Raw genomic sequence first — 21,074 nt, 5'->3', positions numbered from 1 at the left:
TCGTCAGTGTATCATATCATATATCACATTGTACAGTACTGTTTCCGCAAATCAATGCCTGTGTGTGCAAGAGAACAAGTGTCAACAATGAATGAGTACTCCATGATCATCATCTTAGGTTACCACGCCAATAATCCAGTCCGCGGTCGTGTACCGGGACTTCAAGCTACCACATTGTGGCCCCTGATGCTGGCCCATATCAAGGTCAGCTCATTGCAGGCCGCTCGCTGATTAGCAGCCAACGGTGACCGTGTCCGAAGTAGTGTTGCAAAACATGCCAAAGTTGCATACCGATGGGGCAGGCTCGCACTCGATATGCCCCGTCTGCTCTCTTGTTAGGAATTACCAACAATCTTCACAAGTAAAAACCGTTTGTGGATCTTGTTAGCCTTCCTTATCGTCTTATTCAACTATCCGATCAACTCGCCATGTTACGCTGGCTTCCAAGTTGGCCAACCGATTCCTGCCCTTTAGATCCAGGTGTCAATGGTCAACTTCGGCTAGGAATGATGATCCTCCGGTCATGACAGTCGCTTGTAGGTACTAGGGTTGGTGCATGAGTATGATCACGCCAAGAAATTTCCCTATCCCGGCCAGTGGGCGATGCACTGACCAAGTATTACATAAGTGACAAGTCCGCGGCTATTGTTTCAAAGTCCAATAAGTTTGAAATGTCGGCAGTATTAGTGTATCATCGCCGCTTGCTCTGTACTTGCACTTCGGGAGTCGCATCCAAGTACTTCGTATCGATGAATATCGAACATGTCACTAGGTTCGGACGGACCTCTTCTTTCCAAGAAAACTAGAAGTATTCTCAAAATCCAGATTTTGTTGGTTCAAGTTTGTTTTGCGAAGGTCTGGGCCGTATATGACGTCAACGCCTTAAACAAGTTCAAGCTAAGCTTTAAATTACGCTTGAGGAGCTTGCTTTTGCACCCAACCTTTCAAGTTGGTGACCAACCATTCAAGTGCTCAAGCGCTCAAGTTCAAGTTCAAGCTTCAAATTCTGTGTTTTACTATGACAAATTTTTCCTCCACACTGCCCATGTCGGAACTGTTTTCAACCAATCGATTGGCTCACGAAACAGGCCTCAGAGCCGCCCTGTGTTACTTAGACGCTCTAGGAGGTCACAGCGGATTACAACCTGCAATTGAGCATCTACTCTCTCACCCTCGTGTTTTTGCATACATCGTCTCTGGTATCTCGCAGACTTCTTTTCCATGCCATCAACTAACTTCCTGAATAGTTTGGGATCGCTCTGCAGAAATGGTGTCACAAATAGTGGATGACTTTCCCACAGACGCCCAAGAGTACCGATCGTCCCTTGCATGCAACATGCTGGACAATATGTCCGTTTACGCTCTCGCCCTGCCAATCGAGTCTTTGGCAAGGGAAGTCGCGAAGGATATCGGTCGCTACCGGGCCTTCGTTGAGGGCGCACACCCCGTGTTTTGTGCATTGAGCGCTATGAAATTTGCTGATGTACAGTCGCTTACGAGCGCCGAATCTGACGATAGAGTTGTCAACATGCAAGCGTCTCAAGTCATGCGCAAGCGTAATTGCCAGAATGCTCGTGTAACTATCGATGCATCACTCTTCATCAAACTTGGCATGGCTGTGCCTTCCACGAGTGAGGCGGCCACATCATTGTCCTTCGGCATACTTGCAGAACTGAAGAAAATCCTCTCGGTGTGTATTCCCATGATGTACTTCTCGACGTTCCTGATAGCTCCCTCAAGTTTTACCTCTCGCTTCTGCGGAGGACGGAATTAGTGGGCGACATCAAAGCCTTGCTCTTCCCAAATGTGGAAGAGTCTGCCAAAGATGTTGCGCCTGAAGTTTCGTTCCCCGAAGACGCCGAGAGCCCAACAGAAGAAAGTGCGTATCCAATGGTACAGCCCATGAAGGCTGCTCTCTTCTTCGACAATGCGGACGGGTTCGGCGAGTGGCAAATCCTCATATCCACTGAGGCATATAAACATCTACGCGAACATCGCCGAGCGGACCAAAAAATATTCAAGATTATCTACAAGAAGATCAAGTCTGTCTTTTGATGACCTTTATATTGCCGATCTTATAATCACCACAGACATCTCTCGCATGGTCAATTCTCAACTGACAATTACAAGAGACTCAATGGGCCGGATGCAGGCATTCCTGTCTTCGAGGCCAAGATGACCAAAGACTTGCGACTGGTGGTAGACATCATTTCTTAGAACCTCTGGGCAGGAGATAACCTATTTTTGTAATAGTACCAGATCGATTGCGTCCCTGACCAGGGTGGGGAGGTACGTGCTTCTTCCGTCCAAGACCAGTGCATGCTGAGACCGGTCCCTGATAGTCTGAGAGACAAGGTGCGCCATCATGCATCATGAATGGACATTAATCTTCATCATCGCTTACATGAATACCAGTCATCAAAGTATATGGGATATACAGACACTCTGAGCTCGGCAGAATCTGGAATGCCTTGGGGAACCATCTCGCACGCAGGGGTGCGGAATATCGCAGACGGTTGAGCATACCTGTCATCTATTATGCAACCTACTGAGTAATTGCTTTATCAGATGCATATTTCGTACCAAATCTACTAATGATGTTATTCTGCCGGCCTCATTCCCGCCGACGGAACCCCAGCCAGAAGTTCTGGCAAGCCCACTGGATCTTGGTGCTAAGGATATGGAGCACGTTGAGTGTTTGCATCTTTTGGTAGAATAGCGATTGATCTATCATGCAGCTTCACTCTTTGCTTGTGTATGAATGAATATTTTGCACTTTGATGAATGATGATTGACAATTTTCTAGCCTGGAGAAATATGTCACATTCTCGCAAGTGCGTTTATCTGTATGGTTTTTTGATGTAGAATGACTTGATACTGTGTCCTCAGGCATTTTTGCATAGTGAGTAACCTTGTCGCAAATTCCTAATTTGGGTTTAAGTGCCTTGTCACGCATTTCAATATTCAAAGACCGAGCGTAGATTGAAAGTCCTTTCAATAATAGAGTCACGATTGCAATCACACTGTAACGACGGTTGCAATTACGATGGCAATTGCCGTTGCAACACGTGGCAATCAATCTTAGTCATTGTAATGAGTGATTTGGCTGGAAAGCCGCATGGCGTTGAAATCGATTGCAATGTCAAGTAGCAGCTTGTAATGCGAAATGAAGACCTGAAATCTTGGTTTTGATATTTTAATAGAGATCTTGAATTGTCATATTCTACCATAATTACAAGACAAGTATGAGCGGATACTCAATGGAAACCCTCTGAAGCCAAATCCCCCACTCCCTAATATACCCTGCATCTTTCCCTTGAATGAATGGGGCGCTTGTCCATCATTTCTGGATCCTTCTGTTGCTGCCGATACCTCTCACTAACCTTCTCCCTTCATCTAATAGGTCGCCATACATCATCCGGTCCAACCCTGCCCTTGTGCGGGAGATATTTGGTGACGAACAAGAGACCACCAAGCAAAGTGTGCTAGCCGCTGCCAAATGGCGATCGATGATGGGGCCTGACATGGGTAAAGGGCGCTTGGGTGGAACCGAGAGGTGGCATGCTGGTTGGGCGCTATGGGTATCCCGCAGGCATTTGGCAGTGGTCTAGGGAGTGGCGCCTTGCGTGTGGGTGGGGTGTGGCATGGGAAGGGTAACGGTTTGGTGGTCGCTGTGCGATGTGAGAAGACCTTGACAGTAATAAGCTTCAGCACACCAAATTAGATATTCTACATACCAGTAGTAGCGCGGACACCATTGGGAATTGGGCCACGACGGTGCAGTCTGGGTTGGCATTAAAACATTAGCGAAAAGTATCAAGTATCAATATAATAAAAAGACTGACCTGTAACTGCGATTATTCGTTGGACACACTGTCAATGGATGGTTCAGAATGTCTGTACCATTGACCAACGAAAGGCATAAGGTCACTAGACAATGAGAACTTTTCAATAATTGTCGCCCCAAAAAAAGACTGCACACCGTTTGCCATGTGCTCGACGTCAAATCACTGGTAACATTGACTTGTGTGGAGGTTATTAATGGAGGGGAAGAGGGATTCAGTCAAGAGAGGAATCGACGGAAAGTCCGAGCAGAGCGACGACAAGTCTAAGTCTAAGCGACGTTACAGTCACACTGACAATGTGGTTGTTGTAAGAGATGTAAACCGGTGTGAAAACTTTACAATGAATAATAAATGATTGTTATGTAAGCATCACTTACCCGCGATTCAGATCAAGCAGCTGTAGGATAATCTGTGACTCGGATTCCTCAATTTTATCCCCAAGAATGTCGGCGGACGACTCCCAGAAATCAAAATATGTATCTGGTTTAGTTGGTACGTTCAAACTTTACTCAGCTCCCCTCTCCTGGCTATATTACAATCTCTGATGATTCAGACACAACCATCTCCCATGCCCACCCCCCTGACGTTTGGTTCGAGCAATCAGCCCCCGCATTGCAACGTTATGCCCATGAAAGGGTTTGTTCACGAGGTTCTTCGTTGTTCTCGCACGTCAGGCAGCGTTCTACAGACAGCGCTCTGTTATCTGGATGCAATCTGCGCCAAGGTCCCAGAGTTGGTCTCACAGGAGAAGGGTCGCCTGGGTCCACTTGCGAAAAGGAATCAGCTGAACGTATTGTCCAGGGTGAGGTATCCACATCAATCCTATTGCACTTAAGGCTGACTCTATTTGTATCCATGCAGCAACCGCGAAATGGTTCATGGAGACTAGCCTTATTGTTTCACCAATATCTTGCACTGTCATGGCTCGCCTCTGGTGGCAAGGCCTCGTGTGTGTGTCAGGCGGCACGCCACACTACCCGCACAAACCTTCTATTGCGAAGACTCTTGTTTGGCGACAATTTTGTTTGCCATTGAGACTAGGAATGGTTAGCAGTCCGAACAGCTCCAAGATCAGTCCACCCGCTCTTTTGAGCTGCAGAATGACAAGATGTGTATTGACGCTGAGTGATTTGACAGAGAACAGCAAGGGTATTAGCTAGCTATCATGTATTATATCACTTAGACTTTACGAGAACGTCCACGACGAGTAGGACCCTGCGTCGCTACAACCTTCCTCCCCCTAGTATTCTTGGCCTTTGCTTGTCCTCCACCCGATTCCGTCCTATCATCATCAGCTTCATCTGCATTGTTAGCTACTGCATTGACACTTGTATTCGAATCATTAGCGCGAATGACAGCCCTAGATACTGATTCGTCTGGATGTGTGACTGGCTGAGTGACGAGATTTGAACCTTCAGGTCCAGGCGCCAATGAAGGAGCTGGTAAGGCTGATATTGCCGAGGGTAATACTGAGAGTGCCGACAAGACCGGTGGAGTCACTGGAGTGTCTTCTTCGCTATCAGTGTCCATGTCAAGTGCTAGCATGGCGCGGTTGATCTCCTCTGAAAAATCTTCGGCACCAGCAGGATCCATCGATGTAGACAACTTTGCAGCACCGAAAACGTAGCGATTGATGTTAGTCACGATGGTTTTGATACGTTTTGTCTCCCACTTCGTAATTAGCAACTTCTTGTATTGAAAGAAGAGGTCCTTGTAGTTGATAGTTGACGACTTGCCAACTCCCGAACCTGGAAACTCTGTGTCTGGCGAGAGCAGAAAAATGACCTGTGTTGCAGTAGTGTATGAGTAGTAGAACGATTCAATGTCATCAAAATGACTTACAATAACCGCAGCCCATGCAATGGACCCTGGTGTGACTTGTTGCAAACTCCACTTCCGAGCGTTAGTCTTCGATCCACCACAAGGCTCTTGATGAAGCGAGGTGATGCCATAGAGTGAGGCCCTCAGGATCTAGATATGCCAGTATCAGTAGAGTACTAGTGAGCAGCAGGACAATTATGAGAGAATGATAGCGCACCTTTGCAAAAAGTGTCCAGTTGCCGAAAACGGTCTTGAGGGTTGTGTCTTCTTGGAGACTTGGGAACAAGAGAGGCGGAAAAATCTTGTAAGTCTGAGTCTTGCCGGAAACTCCAAACATCTTCTGAATGTCGACAATCGCAGCTCTGTCATAACTGGCATTGGCAAAGTATTTTCCCGGAAGCTCGAATATGTCTCCAGCAACGCCACGCAATTTCTTGATTTCGTTAGAACGAGCATCGGCGATGCACTTATTTACCTGTAACAACCAAATACATTAGGTAGTGGCTAGAATGAAAAGCAAAATTGACATACGAGGTCTTTGAAGTACTCGCTACCCATTACCGTTTCATGGATGCGTTCAGGGAAATGTGCATAGAGTTCATCTAAGAAAGCAGACTCTTGAGTTGCCGACGTCTTGTAACGATCAGCACTATTAAAAGGTGTAGGTGAATCGGGGCGCTTCTTGATGAGAAGCTCGCTGTCTGGGAACATCTCCACTGTCATGCCATATTTGCGGGCATACAACGAGATAGTTTGCTCATGGGCGACGAGGGCATCCGGTGCTTCTACACGCCGTTTCCGTTTAGGCTTCTCGGAAACCAGAACCTTATTTTTCTCCTTAAGGGCACGATTGTCTGCACGCAGCTGCTGAACCTCAAGCTGCAGCGCTTTGAGTGCCTGTATTGAGGAGAGTGTACGTTAGACAGCGTTATGCGATGAAGACGGTGGCTACATACTTCCATTAACTCTCCCTTGGAGGCATTAGGCCCTGGGATGTTATTCGAGACCTGGTCCGTATTGCCTTCGTCCCAGTCGCTATCTGAATCATCATCTGACACCCGCGCTGAGAGATGAGACATGTTCTAGATGCTCGATGGTAAGGTGACGGAGAAAACAGTGTGAATGTCACCCTAATATATAGGATGAGATGTACTGCTTACCTCGTGTATACTAGACGTAACATTACTGCGAGTGACGACATTGATTCAGTCTTGCGCGTAATAATACCAGTGAACTAATGAGAGGCACGTAAACAAAAACACGACTGAAGGCCACATGTTGATGGAAGAGCGACCTACCCTAGTCATTCTCTCTCACACATCGGCACGTCAATGCCAAGGAACCTATTGGAGTTAAAGCAATTGCAGCATTCATGGCGGCGTTAGAGGTCTATGACAAGCAAGGTCAGATCAAGACGTAAAAAACATTATAACAGAGGTCACAAACAACGCGACATCTGAAACACGCTGTTCCAATGCTGCTGTCATAGATTGCACGAAGTCTGTATGAGGTGAGTTGGTAGATCAGATAGACTGGGATCGAATTGCCCGGTTTCATTTGTGGGGTATTCATAGGCATGGAGGGGAAGTTGGGTGGTATGATAGGAGGGTTGGACTGAGGGTCATGAAAAGACGGGGCAGAGGGAGGGACACGCTGGGTGGAGGTAAGACCGAATTGCTGCTGAATCTGTTGTGGTTGCCAACGCCCGGGGGATTCGAAGCCGGAGGTACTGAAGGTGTCCCGTTCGGAGCAGGAGACTGCATGATACTTGAGTTGATGGTATTGGGAGTCGGGTGGCCTGGAGCAGCAGGAGCGTTGTGAGGTGACCCTTCTGGTATACCTGAAGGGTTATTGATCATGATGGGTTTGACATCCTTCTGATCTTTCATGGGACCACCCATAGCTGGTGACGCAGGTGGCGCCATGCCGCCCATAGGTTTGGCTTGAGCCAAGTTCTGGCCGATTCGATTGTTCTGGGGACCAGCAAACTGTTGTTGACCTTGCACAGGATGGAAACCTTGCTCAGAAGCACCGGGAGCGGCTGCCGCTAATAGGTTCTTTGTCGTTGCGGTCATACTCTGTCGGTACTGCAAGGCCTTCAGAACAGTTGAGGGGCAGCCAAGGGCTGCAACAAAATCGACGACTTACTGCATGAAGATAGCCTAGTATAATTAGACCATTAGTGAGACAACGAGCGAAGAAAATGAGAGGCTTACCAGGCATAGAGAGAGGAAGCCGACTTGAAGGGATACAATCAAATGCGTATTGGATGCCCTGCTGCAAGATGTAGCTCCTTTACACGAATGAACATGTCAGAGTCGACAGTGTCGACGACAAGGTAATCGGTACTGCCATCCGGCACAAGGAGAGCTCCGCGAATGATTGACCTCACTGAGAAAAACTCGGCTTGCGCTCGGGGTCTTGCTCGAACACGATAGATATTGAGGTGTTTGTCCTTTCGGAGCCGTACACCAGTGGGAGCGTCAAAAGGATGGATTAGAGCTAGAGAGAGCGTGATATCCCCAACTATACATTCAAACAGAAAGAGAAGGCGACCAAATATCACTTTGGCTTCTGTCTGAATGAAAACACAATCAAAACGCGCAGCATTGAAAAACTTGGGACTGCATCTAAGGTAGTCGGTGTGTAGTCGCCAATCCACCAAGGACTCGTAGTTAACCTTCAAAAAACGGCACTCAGTGATCTGTTTAACGATATTAGTGTAGCGAAACATAGAGCCGAACTGAACATGACCAACCTTATCACTTGCTTTGAATTGTACCCGCTTTCCACCTGGTAAAGGGAGCCGAATAACTTGAAGAAAGTCAGTCAAGAAATTATTGAGCTTGACCCGAAAATTAGTGAACGCGGCATCCTCCTTATGAGCATCCTCGATCAACTCAAAGGTCTGCGCAGCTTGCCTCGACCCAAGTCTTACATGAGGCGCATTTGCATCCGGCGAGACCAGATCATCCACATCTCCTAAATCCTCCAGGTCACCCGAATCTTCGCTGCCTCCGGACTCATACTCGTCTAGGTCTGATATGTGGCGGCGAATGCTCTCCGCAACCACTTGCCAATGGTTTATGCGGAGTATCTGCAATGAAATTGGTATCAAAATGATAGTTAGAGTGAAAAGAACGTCACCTGAGGCGCCACATCCCTGAAATTAGTGCGCAATAAGTACGAGTCTTTCAGCGACCCATGCATCCTTTCATTCGGCTTTGTATTGTAGTTACGTGTCGCACCTTTTGCTTCGATATTGTCAAAAATGTGCACACTCATGTGCAGTTTGGGGAAGTTCCAGTTTTTGTCGCTCTCATCAGCGCTTTTCTCTATATATTGCTATCATAGGCTTAATCAGTGGATAATTGTCTGAGTGAACTGAGGTAGACACACCTGAAGATAAGTCGAGAATGCCTGCACTGCATGTCGGCCGGCACTGATAGTCTCAGTGGTGTGAACTTCAAGCGCCGCATATGCGTCAACTTCGAGAAAGTGCCGAATGCAACGGAGTAGGAGATAGCCGAGTGGACTGTCGTCCTCCGTCAAAATCGCGTGCGCAGCATATACCACCATCTGAAAGAGTGTCAATGGCAATGAAGTAATAGTTTAAATCAAAAACACACCTTTGATATGTCCTCGTAGACACTGCCATCAGCGAAAGAGATGCTCATAACGTGAGCTAAGTGCTTCAAGTTTCGCCAGCGCGGGAATGCTTCGTAGCTAGTAGTTAAATGGGTCAATTCAAAACAATGTTACAGCGCTTGAGTCACAAACTGACTTTTTGTCCATTTGTGCTACTTTCACTCGTCCCAAACCGACAACGATTTTCTGAAGTTCGGCCCAGAGGTGGTCACGATACAGACCACCATTGAAGTGGAGTCGGTCCCATGACAACGCATCATGTACATCAGTATGCATCATGGCCGCAAAGGCATTCTGTAGCTTTGATTAGTTAGAACGAACTTACAACAGAGAAAACATTACCATGATGTCACGAAGGCCATACTCTTTCAGTTTCTCCTCTTTCTCCTCAGCAGTCGCCTCAGCTCGTGCAGCCTTCACCACTTCCTGCGACTGGGTAGCCGTTCGAGGAGGATAACACTTTAATGTATTCAAAAGCTCGTCGTGGGGAACGAGACACACTGGACATGGCCAAAGGCATTTTATCCCTCGGATTAGCGACATAATACATCTTAAATAGTTAATGATATTCATTAGCGATTCAGATTAACATCGAAGTGTGATATTACTCACTGTTCCTCGTAGTCTGCAGATAAAATTAGGATAATAGGAAAGAACCACCGCGGAACGTTGTCAGGGCAATCAAACCACTGTCCAGTATGAGACTTTGATGCGAGCGAAGATAGGATCTTTGAGAATGATTCATGCCAAACGGCATTCTTGAAGTTGACCCAGCTGGGCTTGCCAGCTTGGTCTCTGTCCTCCTTCACCTGCGTCAGAGTATAAGTCCCAACCGCAGATATATCAATATTACTGTGTCATACAATCGGAAGCCATCCAACTACATAGCCGCTACCCACACCCTGTCCGTTACGAATGTTCGCGGGGAGATTTGCTAGACGTGCAACAACAGGATACCCTCTTGCGGTACCAAATGACGACAACCTTGTCTTGTCCGCATACAAAATGAAAGCTAAGGGCTTGCCGCCCGGTGGTAGCTGTGACTACAAAGCAAAGTAAGGCGATCAAAATTGACAGTGAGATTAAGTACCTACTTGAACATTCCAAAAGGTTTCGGCAGTGAAAGGTTCGTCTATGAAACGTACGAAGGTCTTGCCATCAAATTTCGAGAAGCGCTGCGCATCAAAAACCATGTGTGGGAACAAGCGAGGATCACGGAGAAGATCTGCCGCCCACTCCCAGAGATCCCGGTAGTATAGCTCGAATTGTCGAATTGAATCATCGTATGGTACAGATATTACATCATGAGTAAACTAAACTTAGTTGTTAGACAATGAATATCAGAATGAACGAAGGAAAAAAACCCCAGTAGTGCGATGGGAGACGGCTTCCCACCTTTCGCGGATGTCTTTGTGGTTCTTGAACGTAAATTTTTCCGATTGAGAAGCGCACCTGTTACACAACGTAATGAGACGATCAGTTTGATCATTGTTGAGACAGGCCTCCAGAGCAAGTTCGGCTATCTCGAACTCCAAGCGTGACTTAAATGGAGCCCAGGGACGTTTATGAGGTGGGGCAGAAGACGTTGGTGGACGGCGTTTGAAATCGTTGAAGCCGTGTACTTCTGGTGTGATCCCGCTGCTAGGATGGTGCTCGAGCTTGATGTCATCGACCTGGAACATGGGTTCCACGCGTTCAGGGACATCGGCATCGAGAAACGAGGGAAGATCTAGTAAAGTTTCGATAATGAATGTAAAAGCACATAATTTGAGCTCACCTTGGTATTCCGCACCATCCAGATCATTCCAAGTACCTGCAGGTGAGGTATTGCATTGCCCTGTTTCAACTTGAATGTATCAATTTAAAATCAGACTAACAGGCACTTACCTCCCTGTCTCGACACTGTATCAATGTGATCTCCCATCGTCCGTTGCAGATTCGAAGGACCCGCTAGCAAAATTAGACGTTGTAAACAACGAGAAATTGTGCGTACCTGTGTCTCTTCGAATAGAATCAACGAAATGTTGATTCTGCCGTTGTTTTTCGGCTTTCTTCTCGCAAGCCTTGCGGTGGGTGGTGTAGCCACGAGGTTTGATGTCCTGTTGACACAAGTCGCAATATCTTGTCCTCTCAGGGCCCATTTTGTGGATGGTTTGTGTGCTGGGAGAGATTTGGATGGAAAGAATAGGAGAGAACACTCAAAATGCTGCGAGGGGGGGAATTCGAGAATCGAGACAAATATCAATCATCTTGCATGCGTATTGCAACCGCTTGAAACCCCGCCATCAATCTTACAACATGGTTTGTAATCGTCATTGTAACACGATGTAAACGGTACCTGATTACAACCGACTTAGGAAATTTGCGACACTTGTACTTGGTCATCCACATCGTCTCATTTTTGCAAAAGGTCTCATTGCAAACCGTGATGTACACCACGTCTTCATGCTGTCGTATGTCCCAATGCGTTGAAATGAGTTTAGTGATCGACATTGCTTCAGTCTTCAAGAACAAAAGGTTGTTGAATGCACTACGTCATGCTATGTGTTAGGTCGCAGTGGCACAGGGTAAGTACCCTGTGTTCGACATCGCTCACTTATCTATTTCATGGGCCACCAGAAAAACGACGACAATGCTGTTCAAGATTCTTTGGATTCAGCGAGTCTGGGAACTGGGTGGCAATGTCATGCCCAAGCCACGTCAAATCTTTGTCACCAAATCTAGAATGCTGGCGACAAAAGTAGAAGAATACTTCAAACGCCTTCTCGAGTCCCTGTCAATGTCAGACTATACGCTGCCCGAAATTGCGAAACTCAAGGCACGAAGCATGGAGGACGATCTTATTGATCCTGACGATGCTCCCGAGTCGCAGATGAATATACCAGCGAGATACAGCGAACTTGAGGACAAACACTTTCCTTTGTTCGTGACTTTTGATCGAGTATGTCATCATGTATTTCACAGGCCGTCTTGATCCTCATTTTGTGTAGCTAGCAAGGATGATTGCAGCTGATATATTCAACATGGACGATCCAGAGACGAGGCGTAGCGCTGAGCTGTTCTTCGACACTAATGATGCAGAAGCGCATGACTCGTTTGTCACCTATGATGTATTTGAAAAGCAATATTGGCCGCATTTTCCGCAGGGTCTGACCAAGAACCTTAGTAATACTGCTTCTTTTCTGTTAGATGATGCACTCACGTATCCCACCCAGATTCATGGTTGGTTTTCGGCGAGTTTATGGGCAAGTCCAAACCCGTATCTAACCCAGTAGTTCCTGAACTTCCTCACAGGTATCATTAAAGGTTCCGAGCAGGCGTTGAGCTTTCCAGATGGATTTCTCGACCGTCCAAGTTACCTTTGTCTTCCCTGTCGATCCAATCCAGTCTTTGCCAACCAGAGACACTCACTCTATGATATATTCGAGATCTACATGAAATTCAAGAAGCAGAAACGCCACTTTGATGTAGCGGATCGGTACGGGCCGTTTTGCTCAGACTCGTTGGACCTCACAATTGATTCCACACAGTACGCATGCGATACTCAAGGCCTTGCGAAATCAAAAATTTCCTGGTCAACAGGTTGATCATATGTATGTTTTCTCTCGTCCGGCTAATTCTAGATCCTGATCGACTATACCTACCAGATATGTCGATGAGGCGCAAGACAATCTTCTAATCGATGCGCTGGGTGAGTCATTTTCCCTTCTTCAAATACGAGAGCATGAATGACTTTTCTTGTTCTAGTTTTGAGGCGATTGTGTAGGCATTCAAATGGTCTTTTCTGGGCTGGGGATACTGCGCAAACGATTTCTGCTGGAAGTTCCTTCAGGTTCAACGATCTGAAAGCATTTGTCTATCGTATGGAGGTTAGCAACCAGTGATTGTATCCCAGAGTGTGACTTGATATCTTCCTACAGCGCAACAGTAGCTCGGTAACTCCCGCTGGAGCTCCTGTGCATCAACCAACGATGTTCCAGCTGGGTATCAACTACAGATCACACAATGGCATCGTAAACTGTGCTCACTCTGTCATTGAGCTCATCACGAAGTTTTGGCCAAACGCAATTGATCACCTTCAACCTGAAAAGGGGGCAGTTGATGGAGTGAAGCCAGTATTTTTCACGCACTTGGATAATGACGCTCACTTCAAACAGGTTTTTGGTCGGGGAGAGGTAAGTACATTGCCATAATCTTCATCATTCCCCTGCTGATTCTCGCAGTGCTAGTAACTTAGAGCTTGGAGCCCGCCAGTGTAAACGGTCTCTGCTAAAGGTTCCGCTATGTTCTGAAAAGTTATTTTATAGGCATACTTGTGCGGAACGAAGCGGCGGTCAAGGCCGTACAAGACAAAGTAGGAGATATTGGAATGATAATGTGAGTCGTCTCACAATTATCGATGCTCCATGGTTTTTAAGTTCGCGTCTGCTCGGGACACTCTACGACAGTAAAGGCCTTGAGTTCGACGATGTGAGAAAGCTGACGTTGACTATTTGACGGATGACTTACTGCCGCCAGGTTCTGTTGTACAACTTTTTCGGAGATTCCGCCGTAGATGCCTCACGCTGGCGGGTAGTTCCTCAACGGGGTGCAGGGTCAAGGATATGCGCCTGATTTTTATCGTGACGAGACTCGGTACGCTGCAATATGTAGTGAGGCAAGTACATCGCCCATCAATCGAGGGAAACATATCACTTACTTTTATTAGTTGAAACTCCTCTACGTGGGAATTACCCGTGCAAGGAGGAACGTATGGATCCTTGATACATCGGACAAGTCTGATGCTATGCGCGTGCGTTACCACCTCATATCTTGTGCGCTACTTGGTTGATGATCCTCTATTCTCAGATTTTCTGGGAGTCTCAAAATCTGATCCGCACTTGTGCCCGAAGCACAGATGTTCCTCCTCTAGCTACCTCTTCTACTCCGGAAGAGTGGGCATCCTCCGGGCGCTCGCTGTTCTTCCACCAGCGCTACTCACAGGCTATACATTGCTTCGAGCGTGCTAACCTGCATCGCGAAGTGAAGGTTTGCAAAGCTTATCTACTACGGAAGGCAGCGCGTTCCACTGTAGGAGTGGCCTTGCCTAGCGTTCAACAAAGGGCTTTTACTGCGGCAGCAGATGCCTTTGTTGAATGTGCTGCAGCTGCTACGGGCAACGAGAGACGTCAATATTACCGCACCTCGGCGTATTGCTACATCCGAGGAGGACAAGACCTCAAAGCTGCTGATAGCTATCTCAAAGCTGAAGAGTTTGAGTTAGCTGCAAAGAGCTATCGCAAGGCTGGATCATTTGACAGGACGCTGTATGTCCTCACTGACCACCGCGCTGTGATTCCTGAGAAGACCGCAACAGAGTTGTGGATGGTATGTCGGCTTCATTACTGCAGCAGAAACAACGATCAGTAAGTGACCACAAACTTACTATGATTTGGTTTAACGGTAATTGTGTAGAGCCCCTGTGCCACTATTCTCTTCGTTTGATGAGGAACTCAAGTTTTTAGAGGAATACGACTTGGATCGTGCCCGTGTTTCCCTTCTGGAGTCTCACTCGATGTACTATGAGGTTGCGGAGATACACTTATCAGAGAATCGCCCCATGGAAGCAGTTCAAGCGTTCCTCAAGGACAATGGAAAACTTGATTCAGCTGCTCGTGCGGCCCGCACTCTTCTGGAATTCATGTGGCGCAAATGCTCATTCAGGATCACCCCTGAAGCCGCCGCTGTCAACGAATCAGTGCGGCAAGCTATGGTCCTCGCTGATCAGCTGCAAATGAAGAAACTGGAGCCCATGACTTGTAATTTGGTACATATAACACATTACTGAAACGTATCAACGGAACTAATCCACATGCAGATTTTGATGTTTCAGGGTATCTTACGAGAAGATCATGGATCGTTGAAGAAACTCGCCCTTACCTTCCGAGAACATGGTCATCACGCTGCCGCTCTCCTTTGCCTGGATCACTTCTTCACACAATTGACAGACATTCGTCCTTTCCAGCTCCACGAAATGGCAAGTTTTCTTGAAACGTTCCATACCTATGCACAACTACTCTACCAAACCTCGATCATGCCTGACCCCTTGGGGCGCCGGGAGTGCGATGTACAAAGACTATTATCAATCGTGTCACTGCCGGGCGACGAGTTCCTCATACCGAGTGGAACATTCCTTTGTGACAACGTGACGGAAACTTCTCGGAATTACCGTCTGGTCTCGATGCCTCAATCCGGATATAAGGCCTCTCGTAGAGACGCAACAGAATTGATCCATTTGTCCATTCGAACTGTGTTGAAGGACAAGGTTTTGGAACTCGATAAAATGTGTTGCAGCGCTCCAGTATTTTTGCAACGCTTGCCATCTGTCTCCTGGACGTGTCAAAGAGAGCCATGCCCTCAGAAACAGGTCGCGATATCGAGTACGGACCACGTGCAGTACAACACCCATGTTGCGATCCATATGCAACTAATTCTCATCTTACAACTCTTATACTCCGCGCATCCTAGATGGGCAAGGTGCGCCCAATGTATTGTTTGTGGCTGAAGTATACGCTGATACTGTCGTTAGCATGAGGGACTGGCTCGAACACCTTTACGAGGCGCTGGCTCCGCCCCTGTTCATTCAAGGTTCCTTTGCGGACCTCGATTTGACCCTCACTCCTTACGGTTTAGCTGGCCTGAGTGTGGTGAAGAACTGGATTCGCGAAACTTTCTATAGTTTGAACCCATCCAAGAGCCCTCAATTCCTGACGACCTTGATGAGAATCACCAGTTTGAGTTTCGCTTTCGACCGGAATGCTGCTCCCGCCTACATTGCTGAGGCAATGTGTGTCACCAAACATAGATTTACCAAGCTCATCCGACAGCCAGATAATCGCTACCTAGTGATGGACATGTTTAATTCCTATCGAGGAGCTACTCCCAGCAGTATATCATCGGGAATTCTGTTTCTACTGTGAGTTTACGCCTTGTGTTTATATGTACATGCTAAAAATTCTGCAGGTATGTCTTCAACAACGGTCTACACGTCAATCTATCTGTTCTATGCGATTGCATTGAGGATATTTTTGCCTCTTTTGTTATAAATCACAGAATGGATCCCACTCTGGACGAACTTCCATTGAACGGTGCCGTTCTTCCATCCAACTGGTTGATCTTTCCCCACAAGTTTCTTGTGAAAAAAGATGTCAAACCGGAGTCAATAAGCTCGCTCTTGGATGTGATAGGAAATCTAATATGGAGATTGCGCATGGGTAGTGCCATGGGTAGGACTTTTGCACACTCCGCAGACCGTGTTTAATGCTCACGAATCAGCAGGTTCTTTGTGGCTTGCACATATGACAAATATCACACCGTTGCTTCGCGATGCTTTCATCTTCCGGCTGTGAGTCCAGTTGACTCCCTATATACAATGAGCCACTCATCCCTACACATCCACAGTTGCAGAACTCTTTGCCTTGGTGCGTTTGCTCTAGCTCGTCGTCATCCAACAACTTTTAATTCCTTGACAGTCGCTCACAATACACAGTACCCCATGGTCAAGCGCAAAGTGAATTCGATCGTGCTTCATCTGCACAGACTTGACACCAATAGACCTCGGTGCCCTGCATACTATCAAAAACTCGTGGACGACGTCGTCGATCATATGGCGCTTTTGCCCCATAGAGGAATGCCTCGCTTGGATGGCTATCTGCGAGCTATTCTCGATTGCGATACCAACAATGCTGCGAGCGATCTTGTCAAACTTATTCACAAGACGAGGCAATCTATTCAAATCTCGTCGGTGCGGCAACTGCTGTATGAAAAGGCTAGTGACATTCCCTATCTTCTTTCTTCGCATATGGTTGCTGCACAGTCTATGCTGAGGGCGGAGGCCGCTGCCTTCATCCCTCGCATGCAGCGTCCCAAAGATGGCGTAGAGATTCATCCGGCCGAGAAGAAGAAATTTGAGCCCCAGGAGGCGGGTAGAGAGGAAGTAAAGGAGAAAGAAGTTCTAATGGTTGTTGATTCTGAGGCCACTGATGACATGGAAGATATGGACGAGGCAGTCACATCCCTTGACCTTATGCCAGACGAGTCCCTTTGCCCCAACGGGCCATCGGAAGAGCAGGAATCGGCTGCTCGCACGATTCAGTATGCATATCGCTATCACGTTTGGCATCGTTCAGGCTCTGCTGTAGATGCAGAACTCCATGCGATATTCACGACATGCCTCAAGGAGACGCGGTTCTCTAAATGGCGTCCAAGTTACTACCGTCTTCTTTTCCTCGGACCATTTCCCCACCTTCTGGCGTGCCTGGAACAGGGCATTGCTCTAACTCACGCTGCCAAAGTAAAGACGAAAGACCTGTTCAACACCGAGTCTCATGAAAAGCTTGAGGAGTTGGGCAGGCAGAGAAGCGAGATCACGTCAGTCAAAAATTACCTCAGCGTCATGCAATGATTGACGTGCAGTCTTGTTTACAGATTGCTCCTCAAAAAAGGCATGCAATTGCGTGGTAAGCTAGAGCCTTCCTCACCAGATCATCGTACCCGGGACATCGACGCTCTCAAACGCGCGGTTTTAGAGGTCGGGAGAGTTCATTCAGAAAGTTCCTGGCAGCACGACGGATATGCAAGCTAAGTTCCAGATGGCTTATAAGGGAATCGTTGCAGAGAAGAAACTATTTCACGTGCGAAACGAGAGACCTGCTCTCAATGTCGAGGACCTAGATCCTATTGTTTGAAGACCGTAAACTGTGTACCAATTCCGTGACATGCTTAGTCTTAGTCTCCCGTAGTAGTCGTTCTTTCTTTATTATCTCCAACTTACGAGTAGGATCGATGGCACCACTGCATCTCGATCATTTACCGGTATGATACCTGGCCACCATACTGGTATGGATGAAGAACTCAGGCTTGAATTATTGATTTACTCAATTCCGGGATGAGATTGCGCACTCGCCGATTACTTTCGGGCATGCCTGTGTGTAGCTACTTAATCTCGCCCACGTCGACAAAATCGAGATAGAAAGTTTCGTAAACTTCTTCAAGTTTTCATGTCATTAAATTTCGCGCCAACGTTCAATATTTGACACATAGGCAATGTGAAAGAAAAATATCGACACGAGATAAACAATATCATGATACATTGTACAAGGGGAACTATGAAGGGCCGTATGAAGGGCCGCGCTGGTACGTGCGCAGCACTTGGCACGTGGTGCATTGACTTACTGACGTACCACAGGCTTGTAGGTTTCATCTTTCAGTATGTAATACGAAGGTTTGTTTCTCGTTTGGAAACCTCTGCAGCATCTCCTGATCAGCTGATGTAGTAGTCTGCAGGCGCAATTTTGCATGGTGGACGAAATACAATTGTAAGTGGATCAATGGCAGTATTCGCGCCGTATTTCACGAGAGCTACGCAGATGTCTTGTCGGCAGCCCTGGATGCTGGGCTAGCTGTTTCTATAATCTTCATATTTCTCGTGTAAGTCCGCTCAATCACAGTCTTAGCTGTCATTCATCGAGGTGCACAGATTGCAATATCCGGCAAATGGGTCGGTAAGTAAAAGGTTGTCACACTTACTGACAAGCGTTCATGTAATTCCACTAGATTGGGGAGGGCTTGCAACACTGGTGGGGCAACACGGTAGGCTCTCCATTGAACTACCAGCTCAAACGACTAATGCGTTTACCATCAAGGTATATTATAAAACTGCCGATGGTATGGGCACTCCAGTTCGCCAGCTACAGGGCTCAGAGACATTCGGGTACGTTGACTTACAAGCTGATCACTTCGGTTTTGTTGACGAGCCAACTCAGTCCTAGTATAGGATCTTGGTAGCCACTGTATATTCTGTGCTTTAAATGTAGATTTATATTGTTGTAATGATTTGTATAGTATGGACTTGTCCAGCGTTCCCGCATAATGATACACATCGTTGAATTTCGGTGGCGAATGGTTTATGCGAGGGTATCATGAACGTTCATCATTAATTTGTCATGAGATGCGTCAATGTAGATCGTCTGCGGCAAGTGACCGGAGTTCGGGCACATCTAGTCGGTCTTCACTTTGCAAACCGTCGCAGAGTCATTGGGCGTGCCACCGAGGCGGTTTCCAACCTTGACTTTCTGCCCAGCTTTGAGGGTGAACTCGAACGTCTTTGGGGCTTCGAAAACCAACACGATGGTGCTTCCCAAGCAGAATCCGCCCATCTCTTCACCGGCGGTCAACGGTTGACCGTTGAGGATAGGAGACGCCGCTGAGTAGACGGCCTCGTTATAAGTCCCGGGAGGAGGGGGTCTGCCTCGTACGTTGGTGCGAAGAGCCTCCAAAGACGACATCAGCATGAACTACACTTCTATACCAATGGAATGATACATACGGTATCAAAGTTGATATTGATGCTGCCTACGTTAGTGGCGCCAACGGGGATCATACCGAAGAACCCAAATTTCCATCGACCGAGAAGGGCGACTCTTTCATTCAGGACGAAGAGGTTTTGCAATCGATTTGCCATCCACGGGGAAACGGAGAAGAGTTGGCCTTAAAGCCACATACCGTCAGCAGCACGCGAAGCATGTGCATGAGGACTTACCAACGAAATGGCGCCGTTTCTCCACTACCCAAGCGGTGGGGCTGTGGAATCGGTGATAATCGCCCGGAGCGAGGTAGATAACGGTGAAATAAAGTGCGTTGCCTTCTTTAACGCTTGTGCCCGAGGTACTTCTCTTCCGCTCAAGCGACGGTCTGACGCCCATTTCACGAGCGACGGATGCGTCATGCGAAATTGTTTCTCGGAGGGATCCCGAACGCTCCACAGACGCTTGGTCTGGGAATTCGATGACCGTCGACGCTGGGCTTTCTGGATCTGAACGATCCACACCGAGGAGAGCATCTAATGAGTAGGTGATCCCCTTGACTTGCTCCACTCGAAGATTCTCGATAGTTCCGAGATGTAAAACGGTGCCATCGGCGGGGCTGACCTGTAATATAGTTAAGATAAAAAAAAATTCAATGAAAAAAAATTCTTACGAGGATAGCGTTGTCTATGGGCCTAGCACCAGGTTTGAGCTTCCGGCAGAAAAATTGACCCAGACTGGTATATTGCGTTAGATCGTCAGCGTCGATTTCCTCAAGGTTGCAGCCAAAAACGTATGCATAGAGCCGGAAGCCATAGGGCCGTATCCAAACAGGCAGTTCGAGTGAGTTCATGTAGCCCCAGACGCGCGACATGTTTCGGAGAGGAAGGGCGCATATTACATGGACCTGCACGAGATTAATTTAATAAACGTAGTACGATAACTAATCAGTGATACGCACATGCCACGGACCTTTGACCTTAATGACTTCCCGACCTTCATCATCTACGCCAACCTCATGCTCCACACGTGCGACTTTCTTGCGGTATTGGATGACGACGAGGAGAATGGCCCCGACGGCCAAGGGAAGCGGATACCATTTTGTGGGAGTCTTCGTCCATGCCAGCATAAGACGTCCTAAAGTAGGTGAGGTCAGATATACACATACACGAAAAGACATACTGTAGAGCGGAACGCCATGTGAGCTTGACAACGGTGGTGGCGGTGGTGTAGTCTCCGGAGGAATACCGCTTCTAGTTGAACCCGAACGCAATAGACTGATTCTACGCTTGACAAAGACGCGTGAGAAAAGAGCAGAAGAGCTGTTCGTGATAGCATGAGACGCCGCCTGAAGGGGCCTCTTCCCCTTCACGATGGCTTTGTAGAACATTAATATTGAGACTCGGCTTGACTCTAC

At 47.4% G+C, this 21,074-nt stretch overlaps 8 protein-coding genes across 8 annotated transcripts; 4 read left to right on the top strand and 4 right to left on the bottom strand.

Moving 5' to 3' along the window:
- The first annotated feature begins 861 nt into the window (after positions 1-861).
- On the top strand, positions 862-2,918 carry F5891DRAFT_20602 (uncharacterized protein). Its single transcript, XM_041370891.1, has 10 exons — positions 862-1,199; positions 1,248-1,690; positions 1,741-2,042; positions 2,091-2,199; positions 2,254-2,289; positions 2,343-2,355; positions 2,416-2,515; positions 2,569-2,689; positions 2,739-2,834; positions 2,890-2,918. Exons 1-9 carry the CDS (start codon positions 1,019-1,021, stop codon positions 2,763-2,765), a joined length of 1,332 nt encoding a protein of 443 aa, XP_041234167.1. The 5' UTR covers positions 862-1,018; the 3' UTR covers positions 2,766-2,834; positions 2,890-2,918.
- Positions 2,919-3,186: 268 nt separating this feature from the next.
- On the bottom strand, positions 3,187-4,209 carry F5891DRAFT_993970 (uncharacterized protein). The gene is made up of 3 exons (XM_041378268.1): positions 3,983-4,209; positions 3,738-3,930; positions 3,187-3,690 (listed from the first exon to the last, which is right to left on the bottom strand). The coding sequence occupies exons 2-3, from the start codon at positions 3,756-3,758 to the stop codon at positions 3,415-3,417; spliced, it is 297 nt and encodes a 98-aa protein (XP_041234166.1). The 5' UTR covers positions 3,759-3,930; positions 3,983-4,209; the 3' UTR covers positions 3,187-3,414.
- Positions 4,210-5,024: 815 nt separating this feature from the next.
- Positions 5,025-6,745, bottom strand: F5891DRAFT_973960 (uncharacterized protein; the record flags this gene model as incomplete). Its single annotated transcript, XM_041376397.1, has 5 exons — positions 5,025-5,630; positions 5,688-5,816; positions 5,884-6,141; positions 6,198-6,563; positions 6,623-6,745. 5 exons carry the CDS (start codon positions 6,743-6,745, stop codon positions 5,025-5,027), a joined length of 1,482 nt encoding a protein of 493 aa, XP_041234165.1.
- A 1,175-nt stretch (positions 6,746-7,920) lies between these two features.
- On the bottom strand, positions 7,921-10,996 carry F5891DRAFT_1205831 (uncharacterized protein; the record flags this gene model as incomplete). The annotated part of the gene is made up of 11 exons (XM_041369028.1): positions 7,921-8,370; positions 8,425-8,763; positions 8,814-9,011; positions 9,066-9,245; positions 9,296-9,392; positions 9,451-9,608; positions 9,657-9,864; positions 9,927-10,123; positions 10,178-10,357; positions 10,409-10,627; positions 10,679-10,996. 11 exons carry the CDS (start codon positions 10,994-10,996, stop codon positions 7,921-7,923), a joined length of 2,544 nt encoding a protein of 847 aa, XP_041234164.1.
- A 169-nt stretch (positions 10,997-11,165) lies between these two features.
- Positions 11,166-11,675, top strand: F5891DRAFT_20488 (uncharacterized protein). The gene has a single exon (XM_041370890.1). It carries the CDS (start codon positions 11,336-11,338, stop codon positions 11,621-11,623), a length of 288 nt encoding a protein of 95 aa, XP_041234163.1. The 5' UTR covers positions 11,166-11,335; the 3' UTR covers positions 11,624-11,675.
- Positions 11,676-11,946: 271 nt separating this feature from the next.
- On the top strand, positions 11,947-17,937 carry F5891DRAFT_1180111 (uncharacterized protein; the record flags this gene model as incomplete). The annotated part of the gene is made up of 21 exons (XM_041365876.1): positions 11,947-12,255; positions 12,305-12,536; positions 12,609-12,792; positions 12,845-12,907; positions 12,962-13,005; positions 13,062-13,183; positions 13,235-13,489; positions 13,552-13,569; positions 13,622-13,668; positions 13,733-13,761; positions 13,833-13,975; positions 14,023-14,106; positions 14,163-14,719; positions 14,769-15,120; positions 15,172-15,830; positions 15,883-16,269; positions 16,317-16,579; positions 16,632-16,698; positions 16,755-16,774; positions 16,826-17,723; positions 17,781-17,937. 21 exons carry the CDS (start codon positions 11,947-11,949, stop codon positions 17,935-17,937), a joined length of 4,890 nt encoding a protein of 1,629 aa, XP_041234162.1.
- Positions 17,938-18,460: 523 nt separating this feature from the next.
- F5891DRAFT_1180110 (uncharacterized protein) lies at positions 18,461-19,139 on the top strand (the record flags this gene model as incomplete). The annotated part of the gene is made up of 7 exons (XM_041365875.1): positions 18,461-18,488; positions 18,549-18,576; positions 18,639-18,782; positions 18,832-18,856; positions 18,909-18,944; positions 18,998-19,065; positions 19,118-19,139. 7 exons carry the CDS (start codon positions 18,461-18,463, stop codon positions 19,137-19,139), a joined length of 351 nt encoding a protein of 116 aa, XP_041234161.1.
- Positions 19,140-19,351: 212 nt separating this feature from the next.
- Positions 19,352-21,047, bottom strand: F5891DRAFT_937589 (phosphatidylserine decarboxylase-domain-containing protein; the record flags this gene model as incomplete). Its single annotated transcript, XM_041374110.1, has 6 exons — positions 19,352-19,624; positions 19,681-19,841; positions 19,894-20,281; positions 20,331-20,564; positions 20,619-20,794; positions 20,840-21,047. The coding sequence occupies 6 exons, from the start codon at positions 21,045-21,047 to the stop codon at positions 19,352-19,354; spliced, it is 1,440 nt and encodes a 479-aa protein (XP_041234160.1).
- Positions 21,048-21,074: the final 27 nt, after the last annotated feature.

Source organism: Suillus fuscotomentosus (genome assembly GCF_016647785.1).
Source record: "Suillus fuscotomentosus strain FC203 chromosome Unknown F5891scaffold_1, whole genome shotgun sequence".
Lineage (NCBI taxonomy): Eukaryota > Fungi > Basidiomycota > Agaricomycetes > Boletales > Suillaceae > Suillus > Suillus fuscotomentosus.
The sequence above is the reverse complement of the archived record's forward strand: the minus strand, read 5'-3'. Positions and strand labels throughout refer to the sequence as shown.

Coding starts and splice junctions, on each gene's coding strand:
- F5891DRAFT_993970 (XM_041378268.1), bottom strand. CDS start 3,758: ATGGTGTCCGCGCTACTACTG. Junction 3,691..3,737: donor TGGTGTCCGCGCTACTACTG/GTATGTAGAATA, acceptor ATTACTGTCAAG/GTCTTCTCACATCGCACAGC.
- F5891DRAFT_20488 (XM_041370890.1), top strand. CDS start 11,336: ATGTTGATTCTGCCGTTGTTTTTCGGCTTTCTTCTCGCAAGCCTTGCG.
- F5891DRAFT_20602 (XM_041370891.1), top strand. CDS start 1,019: ATGACAAATTTTTCCTCCACACTGCCCATGTCGGAACTGTTTTCAACC. Junction 1,691..1,740: donor AACTGAAGAAAATCCTCTCG/GTGTGTATTCCC, acceptor AGCTCCCTCAAG/TTTTACCTCTCGCTTCTGCG. Junction 2,043..2,090: donor ATTATCTACAAGAAGATCAA/GTCTGTCTTTTG, acceptor TAATCACCACAG/ACATCTCTCGCATGGTCAAT.